This window comes from Coregonus lavaretus (genome assembly GCF_964263955.1).
Source record: "Coregonus lavaretus genome assembly, chromosome: 18".
In the NCBI taxonomy this organism is placed as follows: Eukaryota; Metazoa; Chordata; class Actinopteri; order Salmoniformes; family Salmonidae; genus Coregonus; species Coregonus lavaretus.
In genome coordinates this window covers 49870872-49887354 of record NC_140005.1, presented here as the reverse complement: position 1 = coordinate 49887354, position 16483 = coordinate 49870872, and the positions used below count along the sequence as shown (strand labels likewise).

The following is a 16483-nucleotide window of genomic DNA, read 5'->3' as shown; positions in this document are numbered from 1 at the left end:
TCTGCCGCTGTCACGCCATCATGTTTCAAGATGATAATGCACCGCCCCATGTTGCAAGGATCTGTACACAATTCCTGGAAGCTGAAAATGTCCCAGTTCTTCCATGGCCTGCATACTCACCAGACATGTCACCCATTGAGCATGTTTGGGATGCTCTAAATCTACGTGTACAACAGCATGTTCCATTTCCCGCCAATATCCAGCAACTTTGCACAGCCATTGATGAGGAGTGGGACAACATTCCACAGGCCACAATCAACAGCCTGATCAACTCTATGCGAAGGAGATGTGTCGGGCTGCATGAGGTAAATGGTGGTCACACCAGACACTGACTGGTTTTCTGATCCCCCGCCCCTACCTTTCTCTTTAAGGTATCTGTGACCAACAGATGCATATCTGTATCTATAGTCATGTGAAATCCATAGATTAGGGCCTAATGAATTCATTTAAATTGAATGATTTCCTTAAATGAACTGTAACTCAGTAAAATCTTTGAAATTGTTGCATGTTGCTTACTTACTTTATCGTGTTCTTCTTACTTCTTATTTTTCTTGTGTGCTTGTTATTTTTTGTATTATATTGTTATTGATTACTGCATTGTTGGGGTTAGAGCTAGCAAGAAAGGCATTTCACTGTACTTGTGCATGTGACATTAAAACTTGAAACTAGACAAACTAAGTCTTTGTATCTGGGCCATTCTTGAATTCTGGTGGCATTTGGGCATGACATTGTGAAAGAAATGTTCATTTTTTTCATGTATTCTGGTACATCTTCATGTTCTAAATCAACTAATATGTTCAACTACGGACGATGGCAGGGAATTTCGTATCAGTTTGACAAGTGTTCATCCCAATCAAAGATGATTTAAAAAACCTGGCAAATTAAGTAACACTCTGTCAAGTCATTTGACATAGCCTAGACCACATAACACCACCCACCATGACCAACCCATCAACCCAGAGTCCACATAAGGAATGTTTCACCTGAGCAGAGACACCTATGGGCTTGGCCCTGCCCCTGTTCCCCATCCCTCTCTTCTCAGCCACCTTTGCTTCCTCCTGTATCCCATCGGTCTAGGATTCCAACAGACTGTGCCACCGGCAGACCTGCTGTCCTTTGGACTCTTTCATCTGGGTCCAGTGAGTGAGTTCTTCCTCTCCAGAGCTGTTGAGGCCTAGCGAGATCCAACCGATCATCTCCTTGCGCTTCATGCTGCGCTTGTTGTACACGGAGAGGATGAGTGTCACGTCTGACAGCTGGAAGAGGGCAACCTGGAAGACAAACGTCTCCTTGTATGTAGGGTTGGGCTGGCCACGACAGATCGACGTCTTACACTTGGACATCTCCTGGCCCATTGAGTTCAATAAGGTCAGCTTGACATATGTATCTAAGAGGAAGAAATGGAGAGAATGAATAAGGATTAGAAACGAAAAAATTATATAAACTTTCTCCCAAATGCTGAGATACAGCCCATAGTCCAAAAATAACAATTGTGTTCATTTTAAGAAATGCAAACATTACAATTTTTTACTTCAAATTAATGAGTTTTCTTGAGGGGTGACAAATAGGATTTTTTTTGGGGGGGGGGTGACACATACATAATACAGTAAATGGATAAGCTACAGCACGGCAACATGCAAAACTGAAGATAACCCAAAGCAATTACGGAGGCATAAAAAATGGTTCACATCATATCACTAAAGTTATTCCTAAATCATTCCTTATTCAATTACCTCCCAGAGAAGCAATGTAGGGATTCAACTCCAACTATTAGAAAGTGAATATTCATCACTCACTTTATTTTATATTTTATCTACACGCAAAAAACCCTGAGAGAACAACTGACGACAACCAAGGCTGCAAACCAAATTTGAAGAAACAGCGGCAAGCATAGCAATCACAAAGGCTTTGATAATGTTTCACCTTTGGCCATAACCCTTTTCCATAATGTTCTGTATTTCTACTGCTGTGAATGAGTGGGTAAGGCATGAATTGACAGGGCTTTTATACCGATCAGTACCAGCTGCTTTCGAAGGCGTATAGCTCTTTGCCTTGAATTCAGGGGTTCTCTTACGCTCTCACATAAAAGCACTCCCAAACTAGCCTTCATTTTATTGTCGCTTGCTGTAGAATGGCTTCAACTGTAGAGCTGTTGGTGTCTTAAGTGGCCAGTCGTGGTGGAGAATTTATTCTACCATTGTTAATGAATGAGAGGGGTTGTGACAGCTGATTAATGTGACAGATTTTTTTCCCCACATGCCAACAACATTTCCATCCTCAACTACTGTGTACTCACAACTTTGCACACAAATTCAAAGCATCATTCATGGCCTGATTCCGACTTCACAGCTTTTAGATTTGTCAGTGTAGCCAGATTTTACTATTTCTCTATGCAATCTAAAGTCAATCACGTCTGAATTGAGTCAATATACAAAAAGTCCCCAGAACCCCTGCTGACTGCCCTAATAAATTCCCATTTGAAGAATGATATACTGTTGCATCAATTGAATGTAATAGAGCAATTACAATGACTTTTGCTTGTCTAATGAGGTATTTTACTGTTTTATTGTCAATAGCTTTCCAGAAGCTTTGACTTCACTGGGAAAGCATTTACGCAAATCTCCAGAATTAAAATGGCTATAATAAAACAAAATTGTGTGGAGAGACAGACATTTGTTATCAAGTACAGTGGGGTTTGAAATTATTGACACCCTTGATAAAGATAAGAAATAATGACTGTATAAAATAAATAATTCAAATACTGAGCTATACTGTATGCTCCAAAAAATTGGGAAATTACACTGAACAAAAATATAAATGCAACATGTAATGTGTTGGTCCCAATAGCTGAAATAAAAAATCCCAGAAATGTCCCATACGCACAAAAAGCTTATTTCAAGTTTTGAGGGAGCATGCAATTGGCATGCTGACTGCAGGAATGTCCACTAGAGCTGTTGCCAGAGAATGTAATGTTCATTTCTCTATCATAAGCCGCCTCCAACGTCATTTTAGAGAATTTGGCAGTACGTCCAACCGGCCTCACAACCGCAGACCACGTGTATGGTGTTGTGTGGGTGAGCAGTTTGCTGATGTCAACGTTGTGAACAGAGTGCCCCATGGTGGTGGTGGGGTTTTGGTATGGGCAGGCATAAGCACGAACAACGAACACAATTGCATTTTATCGATGGAAAGTTTAATGCACAGATACCGTACCATTCATCCACTGCCATCACCTCATGTTTCAGCATGAAAATGCACAGCCCCATGTCACAAGGATCTGTACACAATTCCTGGAAGCTGAAAATCTCCCAGTTCTTCCATGGCCTGCATACTCACCAGACATGTCACCCATTGAGCATGTGTGGGTAGCTCTGGATCGACGTGTATGACAGCGCGTTCCAGTTCCTGTCAATATCCAGCAACTTCACACAGCCATTGAAGAGGAGTGGGACAACATTTCACAGGCCACAATCAACAGCCTGATCAACTCTATGCAAAGGAGATGTGTCGTGCTGCATTAGGCAAATGGTGATCACACCAGATACTGACTGGTGTTCTGATCCACGCCGCCACCTTTTATTTAAGGTATCTGTGACTAACAGATCCATATCTGTATTCCCAGTCATGTAAAATCCATAGATTAGGGCCTAATGAGTTTATTTGAATTGACTGATTTCCTTATATGAACTGTAACTCAGTAAAATCTTTGAAATTGTTGCATGTTGCGTTTATATTTTTGTTCAGTATATATTATTATTATTTGATAATAATAATAATCATCGTATGAAATAAAGTATGAAAATGTATGTACTCACTACTGTAAGCAGCGTCCGCTAAATGACTAAACATTCAACAATTGTTAAATAATGTATTGTGTCATCTTGGAATCACTTTTATTGTAAATAAGATAAGAATATGTTTCTAAACACTTCTACATTAATGTGGCTGCTACCAGGAATAATCCTGAATGAATCGTAAATAATGATGAGTGAGAAAGCTACAGTGGGTCAAAGATCCTACCCCCAAGACATGCTAACCTCCTCTGTTATTGGTAATGGTGAGTGTTTAGCATGTCTTGGGGGTATGATCTTTGACCCTCTGTAGCTTTCTCACTCATCTATATTCACAGTTAATTCAGTATTATCCATAATCATGGTAGCATCCACATTAATGTATAAGTCTTATTAACGGAAATATTTTAATCTGAGTAATTATATTTGTATAAAATAATATAATTTCCCAATTTTTGGAGCATACAATATAGCTCTGTATTTAAATTATTTATTTTATACAGTCATTATTGCACATCTTTATCAAGGGTGTCAATAATTCCGGACCCCACTGTAGAAAATGCGCCAAAATACTGCATTGTTTATTGAATGGCACAAACAGTCACTAGCATATCCCATTACAAAAGCACACAAGTCAACAAAAGCAAAAAGTTGGCCTGAATGACTCCTAATATGGAGAAGCAAGCAATCATGATTCCCACAACCCAACATACAATGAAAAGAAGCAGGGAGCAAGGCTCAGGGCTGGACGGGGAAATACATACATGAGAATAATCAGGGCTGGGGTGGAGGTGAAAAAGATACACACACTCACTGACACATATACTGTTCAAAGCTCTGAATTAGCAATGTTTGGTAGCACTTTATAATAACTCCACATAATAAAGCATTTATAATGGATTAGTAAATAATGTACTCATAATTTTTTTAACATTACTCCCACATTTGTAAATGCTAGTAACGTAGTTATTCACACATAAATAAACAATGTTTAAAGTATTTAATAACGATTCATAAGATAATTCATAAGATATTTAATATACAGCACCAGTCAAAAGTTTGGACACGCCTACTCATTCCAGGGTTTTTCTTTATTTTTACTTTTTTCTATATTGCAGAATAATAGTGACGACATCAAAACTATGAAATAAGACATATGGAATCATGTAGTAACCAAAAAAGCCACCCATTGCCTTGATGACAACTTTGCACACTCTTGGCATTCTCTCAACCAGCTTCATGAGGTAGTCAACTGGAATGTATTTCAATTAACAAGTGTGCCTTGTTAAAAGTTAATTTGTGGAATTTACTTCCTTCTTAATGCATTTGAGCCAATCACTTGTGTTGTGACAAGGTAGGGGTGGTATACAGAAGATAACCCTATAAGTCCATATTATGGCAAGAACAGCTCAAATCAGCAAAGAGAAACGACAGACCATCATTACTTTAAGACATGAAGGTCAGTCAATACGGAACATTTCAAGAACTTTGAACGTTTCTTCAAGTGCAGTCGCAAAAACCATCAAGCGCTATGATGACACTGGCTCTCATGAGGACTGCCACAGGAATGGAAGACCCAGAGTTACCTCTGCTGCAGAGGATAAGTTCATTGAAGTTACAAGCCTCAGAAATAGCAGCCCAAATAAATGCTTCACAGAGTTCAAGTCACATCTCAACATCAACTGTTCAGAGTGGACTGTGTGAATCAGGCCTTCATGGTCGAATTGCTGCAAAGAAACCACTACTAAAGGACACCAATAAGAAGAAGAGACCTGCTTGGGCCAAAACTCGCGAGCAATGGACATTAGACCAAATTGGAGATGTTTGGTTCCAACCGCTGTGTCTTTGTGAGACGCGGTGTGGGTGAACGGATGATCTCCGCATGTGTAGTTCCCACCGTATACCATGGAGGAGGAGGTGTTATGGTGTGGAGGTGCTTTGCTGGTGACACTGTCTGTGATTTATTTAAAATTCAAGGCACACTTAACCAGCATGGCTACCACAGCATTCTGCAGAGATACGCCATCCCATCTGGTTTGGGCTTAGTGGGACTATCATTTGTTTTTCAACAGGACAATGACCCAACACACATCCCGGCTGTGTAAGGGCTATTTTACCAAGAAGGAGAGTGATGGAGTGCTGCATCAGATGACCTATTCTCCACAATCCCCCGACCTCAACCCAATTGAGATGGTTTGGGATGAGTCGGACAGCAGAGTGAAGGAAAAGCAGCCAACAAGTGCTCAGCATATGTGGGAACTCCTTCAAGACTGTTGGAAAAGCATTCCAGGTGAAGCTGGTTGAGAGAATGTGAAGAGACTGTAGAACTGTCATCAACGCATGCTTCATTATTTCCCCTTCTCTCCAGGAGCATTTGTGTGCTCAGGCCCCATAGGCGTATCGGAAGGATACCACCTTGGTCCCCAATGTAGCTGAATGATGTAGAAAGAGAGAAGTGCCTTAGCAGAATGCAATCTAAAGCTTGTGTGGTCCAGAGACGAGAACTCTACCATCTGTCCTTGGTTGCAACACTCACTACCGAGTTCCAAACTGCCTCTGGAAGCAACGTCAGTACAAGAACTGTTCGTCGGGAGCTTCATGAAATAGTTTTCCATGGCCAAGCAGCCGCACACTAGCCTAAGATCACCAATGCGCAATGCCACGCGTCGGCTAGAGTGGTGTAAAGCTCACCGCCATTGGACTCTGGAGCAGTGGAAACGCGTTCTCTGGAGTGATGAATCACGCTTCACCATCTGGACGAATCTGGGTTTAGCGGATGCATGGGAACGCTACCTGCCCCAATGCATAGTGATAACTGTAAAATTTGGTGGAGGAGGAATAATGGTCTGGGGCTGTTTTTTTATGTTTCGGGCTCGGACCTTAATTCCAGTGAAGGGAAATCTTAATGCTACAGCATACAAAGACATTCTAGATGATTCTGTGCTTCCAACTTTGTGGCAACAGTTTGGGGAAGGCCCCCTGTTTCAGCATGACAATGCCACTGTGCACAAAGTGAGGCCCATACAGAAATGGTTTGTCAAGATCTGTTGGAAGAACTTGACTGGCCTGCACAGAGCCCTGACCTCAACCCCATCGAACACTTTTGGGATGAATTGGAACGCTGACTGCGAGCCAGGCCTAATCACCCAACATCAGTGCCCAACCTCACTTATGCTCTTGTGGCTGAATGGAACAAGTCCCCGCAGCAATGATCCAACATAGTGTGAATCAAATAAATCATCACAGAAAAGGAATGTAGTTTGTGAGATAGAAATTGAACATCCTGACAGTCTGATGCAGGGTGTTCTGCAATCCCCTGACTAACTATTGACAGGGATAATAATGTGTCGTTTTGTATTTGTCAGTATGAATGAAATTAGTGGGTCCTGCCTAGATGACTGTATTAGATTTACACTACTTATCCTATAGATTTGTGTAGTCTTAAATATTACTTGGAATAAACTGATAGCTTTATCACTAGCTAACATTTTAGCTATCTGATCCTGCTAACTAGCAACAGTTCTACTTGTTGTAACTAGCTAGCTAACTAGCAAGCTACATTACTAAGGTTGCTGTGTTCTACGTTGGGAGTCATTTTACAGCTTGCATTGATGGTATCGCGTTTCTATAACTAAATAGTTAGATTACAAATATATAAAAAATACTTTACCTGATGGCAATTTGTCGGACGGAGAGCTATCCGAGATGTCAGCATCTCGTACCTTAGATACAGATAATGTGATTGGCAGACGTGATCAGCAGAGATAGTACCATGGATAGTACAGAGTTTTGATTGGTTCACAGTTTAGTACTCTACGGCGTTTGCCTGTCCAACTAGCGAACATAATAGTAAGTATTTTGCCAACTAAAGCAGATAGCTTGCTACCGCCCACCACCTACAAGGGGTCTGAATACTTTTGCAAGGCACCGTAAAAAATTGAAATGTTGGTACATTTGGGGACAAAATTCTAATTTACTCAACCTTTTAAGTATTTTTGTGTGGCCTCATCTTAAGTGTGGGCTGTTTATACGTTATACATACTTTATAAGTGTTTTGAGTGACCAAAAATGGTAACATAAGCGTTTCTTCGCAGTGACTTTTCTACCAAAACCAAAGTGTGGATTGCAGTCACTACCGTGAGCAGTGTAATCTCAGTTAACCCTAAAGTAAAATATTGTGTCATTTGGTGAGGTGCATGATTAAGTTCTAGGTCCATGATTAAGAATAGTCCATAGACTGCTTACGAAGTAAGGAAACAAATATCTGAATACATCATTTCACTGCGCTATCCCATTACGTTTAAAGAGTTACTACCTTTAAAGGCCCAGTAAAGGTGCCGCCAAACAAAGCCTTGTGTAAAAAATAAAAGACTGAAGCACTGGGAGCATTTAAAGGTTCTGCAGGTCAGATTTCTACCTGAAAATCATACATGTAACATATCTACCTCAATCACATATCAGTAGTAATGAAGGGATAGAAGTCCACTAGAGAACAACTGGCCAGTCCGCCCAGCTCCCTATTTTATGATTACTGTAAAACTTCAATGTCCCTATTAATAGCCGGGCAACGACACACATTTCAGCAAATAAACGCCAGGTGTAAGTTAATTGTTTATGATGTTACCATGAATTACAATGAATTGTTTACGAGGTTTAATATTTGATTTGTTGCATTAAATAAGTCAGTAATGCCTCAAAAAAATTATGGCGATCATCCGTTTTTATTGCCAGTAAGAAACTGCTAGCCATTGGCTGCTAACAGCTGAGAACTGCTAGCTGACTGGCAAGCACAAAAATCAGTCAACTTCGGGAGTGCAGACACCCAGAAATCGGCCGATAGCCAGCCCTCTAGTGGCAAAAGAACTGCCGAAAATGCATTGTCAAAGAAGATAATAATTATTCTGTCAAGGAAAAGTTGTTTTAAATACAGGCATACTAATACAAAAGAAATGTGACACAGTGTGTAAATGATAACACATTAGTGCAAGCAATAAGACGTTTATAAAAATGTTGGAAGTGAATGCTGGAATTAAACAATTAACTATGCACATTAGCAAAAGCTGTGTGCATTAAGGAAATAGATGCCAGTCTCAAATAAACGCCCGGGCTATTAATTGAAGTTTTACTGTAGTTCGTGTTCGCAATGTTGATAACATTAGCAAAACATTCACATTACAACTCTTCCTCAAGTCCACAACTGTTTTTGTGAATAAAACTGTTGATATATTTATTTTAACATCCAGTGTTGTGTGCTTATTATTTTACCAGTGATATGTTCTAGGCCAGGGGTGGACAATGATTTTGGCTCGAGGGCTACATTGGGATTTCCAAATTCAGAGGAGGGCCGTACATACTTTTATTGGGACCAATTTGTTGGTCAAAAGCAATTTGTGGCCCAGAAAAAAGGGCAGTTATTTGAAAACATATACAGTGGGGAGAACAAGTATTTGATACACTGCCGATTTTGCAGGTTTTCCTACTTACAAAGCATGTAGAGGTCTGTCATTTTTATCATAGGTACACTTCAACTGTGAGAGACGGAATCTAAAACAATAATCCAGAAAATCACATTGTATGATATATAAGTAATTAATTTGCATGTATTTGATACATCAGAAAAGCAGAACTTAATATTTGGTACAGAAACCTTTGTTTGCAATTACAGAGATCATACGTTTCCTGTAGGTCTTGACCAGGTTTGCACACACTGCAGCAGGGATTTTGGCCCACTCCTCCATACAGAACTTCTCCAGATCCTTCAGGTTTCGGGGCTGTAATACGGACTTTCAGCTCCCTCCAAAGATTTTCTATTGGGTTCAGGTCTGGAGACTGGCTAGGCCACTCCAGGACCTTGAGATGCTTCTTACGGAGCCACTCCTTTGTTGCCCTGGCTGTGTGTTTCGGGTCGTTGTCATGCTGGAAGACCCAGCCATGACCCATCTTCAATGCTCTTACTGAGGGAAGGAGGTTGTTGGCCAAGATCTCGTGATACATGGCCCCATCCATCCTCCCCTCAATACGGTGCAGTCGTCCTGTCCCCTTTGCAGAAAAGCATCCCCAAAGAATGATGTTTCCATCTCCATGCTTCACGGTTGGGATGGTGTTCTTGGGGTTGTACTCATCCTTCTTCTTCCTCCAAACACGGCGAGTGGAGTTTAGACCAAAAAGCTCTATTTTTGTCTCATCAGACCACATGAACTTCTCCCATTCCTCCTCTAGATCATCCAGATGGTCATTGGCAAACTTCAGACGGGCCTGGACATGCGCTGGCTTGAGCAGGGGGACCTTGCGTGCACTGCAGGATTTTAATCCATGACGGCGTAGTGTGTTACTAATGGCTTTCTTTGAGACTGTGGTCCCAGCTCTCTTCAGCTCATTGACCAGGTCCTGCCTTGTAGTTCTGGGCTGATCCCTCACCTTCCTCATGATCATTGATGCCCCACGAGGTGAGATCTTGCATGGAGCCCCAGACCGAGGGTGATTGACCGTCATCTTGAACTTCTTCCATTTTCTAATAATTGCGCCAACAGTTGTTGCCTTCTCAAGCTCACAATTCACCAAGCTGCTTGCCTATTGTCCTGTAGCCCATCCCAGCCTTGTGCAGGTCTACAATTTTATCCGTGATGTCCTTACACAGCTCTCTGGTCTTGGCCATTGTGGAGAGGTTGGAGTCTGTTTGATTGAGTGTGTGGACAGGTGTCTTTTATACAGGTAACACGTTCAAACAGGTGCAGTTAATACAGGTAATGAGTGGAGAACAGGAGGGCTTCTTAAAGAAAAACTAACAGGTCTGTGAGAGCCGGAATTCTTACTGGTTGGTAGGTGATCAAATACTTATGTCATGCAATAAAATGCAAATGAATTACTTAAAAATCATACAATGTGATTTTCTGGATTCCATCTCTCACAGTTGAAGTGTACCTATGATAAAAATTACAGACCTCTACATGCTTTGTAAGTGGAAAACCTGCAAAAACGGCAGTGTATCAAATACTTGTTCTCCCCACTGTAGGTCCATTATCATTTCTACATACTTGATATCTAGTTTTAGACGTTCAAGAGTGGTCTGGAGTGTTTTGTTAACCAAAATGAATCCCCCCCCCCCCCCCCCGAATTTTTTTTTTTTACTCAAACCACCCCCGTTGCACTGGTCACACAAAACATTTATGAAGTATTTATAAAGTATAAATAGCCCACACTTTAGATGAGGCCATGCAACAACACTTAACTAATGATTAGTAAATAGTTTATAAGGACCTAAATTAAATCTTATCAATAGAGTAATGATTAATAAATTATTAATAAACTATTTATTAATGCATAATAAATGCTTTATTACGTGGAGTTATTATAAAGTGCTACCCAATGTTCTTCATGGATGAGTCATTTTTACATTTTAGTCATTTAGTAGACGCTCTTATCCAGAGCGACATACAGGAGCAATTAGGCACATTGACAGATTCTTCAACTAGTCGGCTCGGGGATTCGAACCAGCGCCTTTTCAGTTACTGGCCCAACGCTCCTACCCGCTAGGCTACCTGCCGCGTCATATGCAGTATGATAAGGTTAACAAATTAAGGCCAAGTATGGCCTATATCTGGTCCTAGTCAGTGATCTTTATGGTTTGTGGTTGAGTGACATTTATTATAATGGTGAGCTTTAGGTTTTTTGGTACATTTTGTAGGTTTTCTCATCTTAGATGTGCCACTGTCAAATAAAGAAAAAATTCAACTCACATTTCATTACTAAACATTGTACATTGAAATTGTATTAAAATATATCTTTCATCGGCAGTCTGACAACCTGCATCCATGAGAATACATTGCGACTTTCTAGTCTACTTAGATGTCAGTGCAGAGAGAGAGCGAGAGAGAGCGAGAGAGAGCGAGAGAGCGAGAGAGCGAGAGAGAGAGAGAGAGAGAGAGAGAGAGAGAGAAAACGAAAGAAAGAAAGAAAGAAAGAAAGAAAGACAGACACACAGATAGACAGTGTCCAACACTGATAGTAGGGAGCTGGCAGACACCTCAGTCTGCTAGCCAGAGAGACTCACCTCTGATAATATAAACCTGGCCACCTATCAAGTGTTTTAGACAACAGAACAGCCCATCTGACAACAAGGGTTGGGAAGCAGTAAGAGAAACAATGGACCAAGATGTCAATAGTTGGGGTGAGAGAGTTCAGGAGCAGACAAAACAAAGAGAGAGAAAGAGGGAACACAAACAACAGCAGGAGAGAGAAACAGGGTCAGAAAGTCATCAGTATCACACAAACTTGCTGGAGCCTCTGGTCATTTTGGGGAGTTGGAAGGGAGATGAAGGGTAAAGGGGGTAAAAACAGGAGGACAGTTTGCAGCAAGGTAGTGTTCAGACAACTTTATATGGCCTACATATTTCATAACTTCCTGAAATTAAAGAGGTACATTAAGGAAATATGTTAAATTGTGGCATAATAATAAAACATTAGGAAATGTCCCTTTTCGGGGGTGGAGGGGGGGGGGGGGGTCCCTCGATGACATGATCCTGCAAGGAATTTGATGGATGCGACCGAAGACACACTAACCTGAGATGTACGTAATAATATTGTCTAACTCAAGAGTTCATTACCTTTTTGACATGAATCAAAAATAACTATAACTGATCCAGTTTGTTCTTCAAAAACGCTAAATATTGTGCAACATCAACATTGATTGTTGTTGATAATTTGAATTTATCAAGATTAAGACCGGGATTTAATCTCATCGTGGGTTGTCGACAATGCAACTTTTAAAAAGGTAATTTTCTATTGAACCGACATTTACAGCGTTTACCCTGAATGCAATCTCTGCGAAGGCAGGGATATTGGTAGTGTCCGAATACCCGTACTTGCGTTCTAAATAGTAGGCATTGTGGGTATGCAAAAATAGAAAGCTTTATATTATGTACAATTTCAAAAATGTTGTATGCTTTAAATGCCAGAATGTCTTACTAATTTTGCCTTTTTATCTAGTAGAATTCACGGCACACTAAGAGACGCGCTGTACGAAAATTTACCGATAGTGGGAATCAACTGCATTTTTACATTTTTATTTAACCTTTATTTATTCAGTGGAACCCATTGAGACCAGGGTCTCATTTACAATTGTGCCCTGAAGACAACAATTCAATAATATAAAATGATTTTTCCAATAAAATAAATAAAATACAAATACAAATAAAACAACAATTTACAAATTCAGCACCACAATTTCAACAATAGACACATTTTTATACTCAATCAAAACAATTACAGCTCTCATTTAACACATTCATCACCAGAGTCCTAAACTGCCCTAGAGGCACCAGGGAATCAAGATATAAAGATCCTACCTCCGTGGAGACTAGTGGGACTGCAAGAGTTAACCAACCCTGTGAACGAGTTTGGTGCCTCATATTTGTATACCTTAAAAGTGAGGTAAGGTATGCTGGAAGCTTGTGCAGCAGAGCTTTGTAAACTAAAAGGGATTCATGAAGTGATCGACAGGACTTTAGTGAGGTCCAGTTGACCTTCTGATACAGGATGCAAGGACTACTAAACCTGTAAACCTGTCACTTCTTCTAAGGGTTTTAGAGTAGTGGGGCTGCTGCATTCTGATAGATGGTGTCACCATAGTTGAGAACAGGCAGGAAGGTTGGCTGTACAATCTGCTTCCTGGTGTTAAGGGAGAGGCATGATCCCATTAAAAAAAAGCCCACTTTAAATCCGTATGTTTTTTTAAACATCCAAATGCCCTGGGCCTGATTTCCCAAAAGCATCTTAAGGCTACGTTCATCGTTAGAACCTTCGTAGGAGCATCGTTAAATCTTTGATCTGTTTCCCAAAACCATCTGCGGTAACTTTACAAGGATTATCCACACACGTTTCAATGTTCATTGCCTTTACTTGCAAACGACAAAATAAAGGGCTACAGCCTTGTACAGACGGTAGAAAACAGGAGAGTGATATCCCCAACTCAACATGAGGTAGAGTCCCGTCAATGCTGTGCCAACTCTGGGTGATGACATCACAGAAGGGTAAAGGTCACGGTCAACACCAATGTCCATAATAACCATGCTCCCATGAATAGTAATAATACTATACTGCAGTTAAGTACACCACGTATTCAGTAGGAATTATTTATATAGTGTCCACACCATCGTTGCTCTTGAAAAGCACGTTATTTAACGACCGTCTCAGACCACTCTTACAACAGCTAAGTAAGTCGTTAGATGCGTTTTTGCCCTTCCTTTACACACAAGATCTCAGCTAAACACAAAATCAAGATGTTTGTCTTTCTGTGACCGCTGATAACTTCAGAACGAATGTGACAGTAACCACATTTCCATCCACAGTTTTTATGCGAGGAAAGTCATCCCATATAAAAAATCTGCGAGCTGTTGGCTAGTGCACATGCCAAGACCAGAGGAGGCACATTTGCTATTTAACGCAACAATTCTTGTGACAAAACTATCGGTAGAGTTGAAAATGCGATGGAAACACATTGAACTTTAGATTTTTATTCGGTACATTAAAACGTAGGGGAAAAAGTACATTTTGTGTGCACTACCTCATCACGCACTGATTTTGATCTGCAACAGGTTTGTTTGGTGGAAACACACCACCGGTGGGACAATGTGCATATTTTGTTTATAAAGATTTTAGAATATTTGGAAACCTAGCTACAAACTTGCCATTTCATTGCAAAAAAAGTGAAGACGATTCAAATGAAAACCGAGATGACTGTATTAAAAGATAAATACATAAACTGAATATACAAAACATTAAGGACACCTGCTCTTTCCATGACAAATAGTAGGTGTCCTTAATGTTTTGTATACTCAGTGTACAGTGCATTCAGAAAGTATTCAGATCCCTTGACTTCTTCCACATTTTGTTACGTTACAGCCTTTTGCTAAAATGGATTAAATAAATAAAAATCCTCATCAATCTACACACAATAACCAATTATGACAAAGCAAAAACAGGTTTTTAGAATTTTTGCAAATGTATTACAAATAAAAAACAGTAATACCTTATTTACATAATTATTCAGACCATTTGCTATGAGACTCGAAATTGAGCTCAGGTGCATACTGTTTCTATTGATCATCCTTGAGATGTTTCTACAACTTGATTGGAGTCCACCTGTGGTAAAATCAATTGATTGGACATGATTTGGAAAGGCACACACCTGTTTATATAAGGTCCCACAGTTGGCAGTGCATGTCAGTACAAAAACCAAGCCATTAGGTCGAAGGAATTATCTGTAGAGCTCCGACACAGGAGTGTGTCGAGGCACAGATCTGGGGAAGAGTACCAAAAAATTGCAGCATTGAAGGTCCCCAAGAACACAGTGTCCTCCATCATTCTTAAATGGAAGAAGTTTCGAACCACCAAGACTCTTACTAGAGCTGGCCGCCCGGCCAAACTGAGCAATCGGGGGAGAAGGGCCTTGGTCATGTTGGTGACGAAGAACCCGATGGTCACTCTGACAGAGCTCCAGAGTTCCTGTGTGGAGATGAGAGAACCTTCCAGAAGGACAACCATCTCTGCAACACTCCACCAATCAGGCCTTTATGGTAGAGTGGCCAGACGGAAGCCACTCTTTAGTAAAAGGCACATGACAGCCTGCTTGGAGTTTGCCAAAAGGCACCTAAAGGACTCTCAGACCATGAGAAACAAGATTCTCTGGTCTGATGAAACCAAGATTGAACTCTTTGGCCTGTATGCCAAGCGTCACGTCTGATGGAAACATGGCACCATCCCTACGGTGAAGCATGGTGGTGGAAGCATCATGCTGTGGAGGTGTCTTTCAGTGGCAGGGACTGGGAGACCAGTCAGGATCGAGGGAAAGATGAACGGAGCAAAGTACAGAGAGATCTTTGATGAAATCCTGCTCCAGAGTACTAAGGACTTCAGAATGGGGCGAAGGTTCACCTCCCAACAGGACAACGACCCTAAGCACACAGCCAAGACAACGCAGGAGTGGCTTCAGGACAATTCTCTGAATGTCCTTGATTGGCCCAGCCAGAGCCCAGACTTGAACCCGATCAAACATCTCTGGAGAGACCTGAAAATACACTACCGGTCACAGAAGATAGCCCTATTTGGTAAAAGACCAAGTCCAACTTATGGCAAGAACAGCTCAAATAAGCAAAGAGAAACGACAGTCCATCATTACTTTAAAACATGAAGGACAGTCAATTCAGAAAATGTCAAGAACTTTGAAAGTTTCTTCAAGTGCAGTCGCAAAAACCATCAAGCGCCATGATGAAACTGGCTCTCATGAGGACTGCCACAGGAATGGAAGACCCAGAGTTACCTCTGCTGCAGAGGATAAGTTCATTAGAGTTACCAGCCTCAGAAATTGCAGCCCAAATAAATGCTTCACAGAGTTCAAGTAACAGACACATCTCAACATCAACTGTTCAGAGGAGACTGTGTGAATCAAACCTTCATGGTCGAATTGCTGCAAAGAAACCACTACTAAAGGACACAAATAAGAAGAAGATACTTGCTTGGGCCAAGAAACACGAGCAATGGACATTAGACCGGTGGAAATGTGTCATTTGGTCTGGAGTGCAAAATGGAGATTTTTGGTTCCAACCGCCGTGGCTTTGTGAGATGTGGTGTTGGTGAACGTAAGATCTCTGCATGTGTAACTTTTGACCGGTAGTGTAGCTGTGCAGCGTCGCTCC

The 16483-nt window shown here is 40.9% G+C and overlaps 1 protein-coding gene across 1 annotated transcript in view; it reads right to left on the bottom strand.

The window, feature by feature from the left end:
- Positions 1-1073: 1073 nt before the first annotated feature.
- Positions 1074-16483, bottom strand: part of syt14a (synaptotagmin XIVa) — a gene marked incomplete at its 3' end in the record, with an annotated part of 123734 nt that continues 108324 nt past the window's right edge. The window contains exons 7-8 of the mRNA XM_084182550.1: positions 11842-11898; positions 1074-1387 (exon numbers count right to left, since the gene is read on the bottom strand). Of these exons, the coding sequence (XP_084038676.1) occupies positions 1074-1387; positions 11842-11898 (371 nt within the window). The remainder of the gene's footprint in view (positions 1388-11841; positions 11899-16483) is intronic.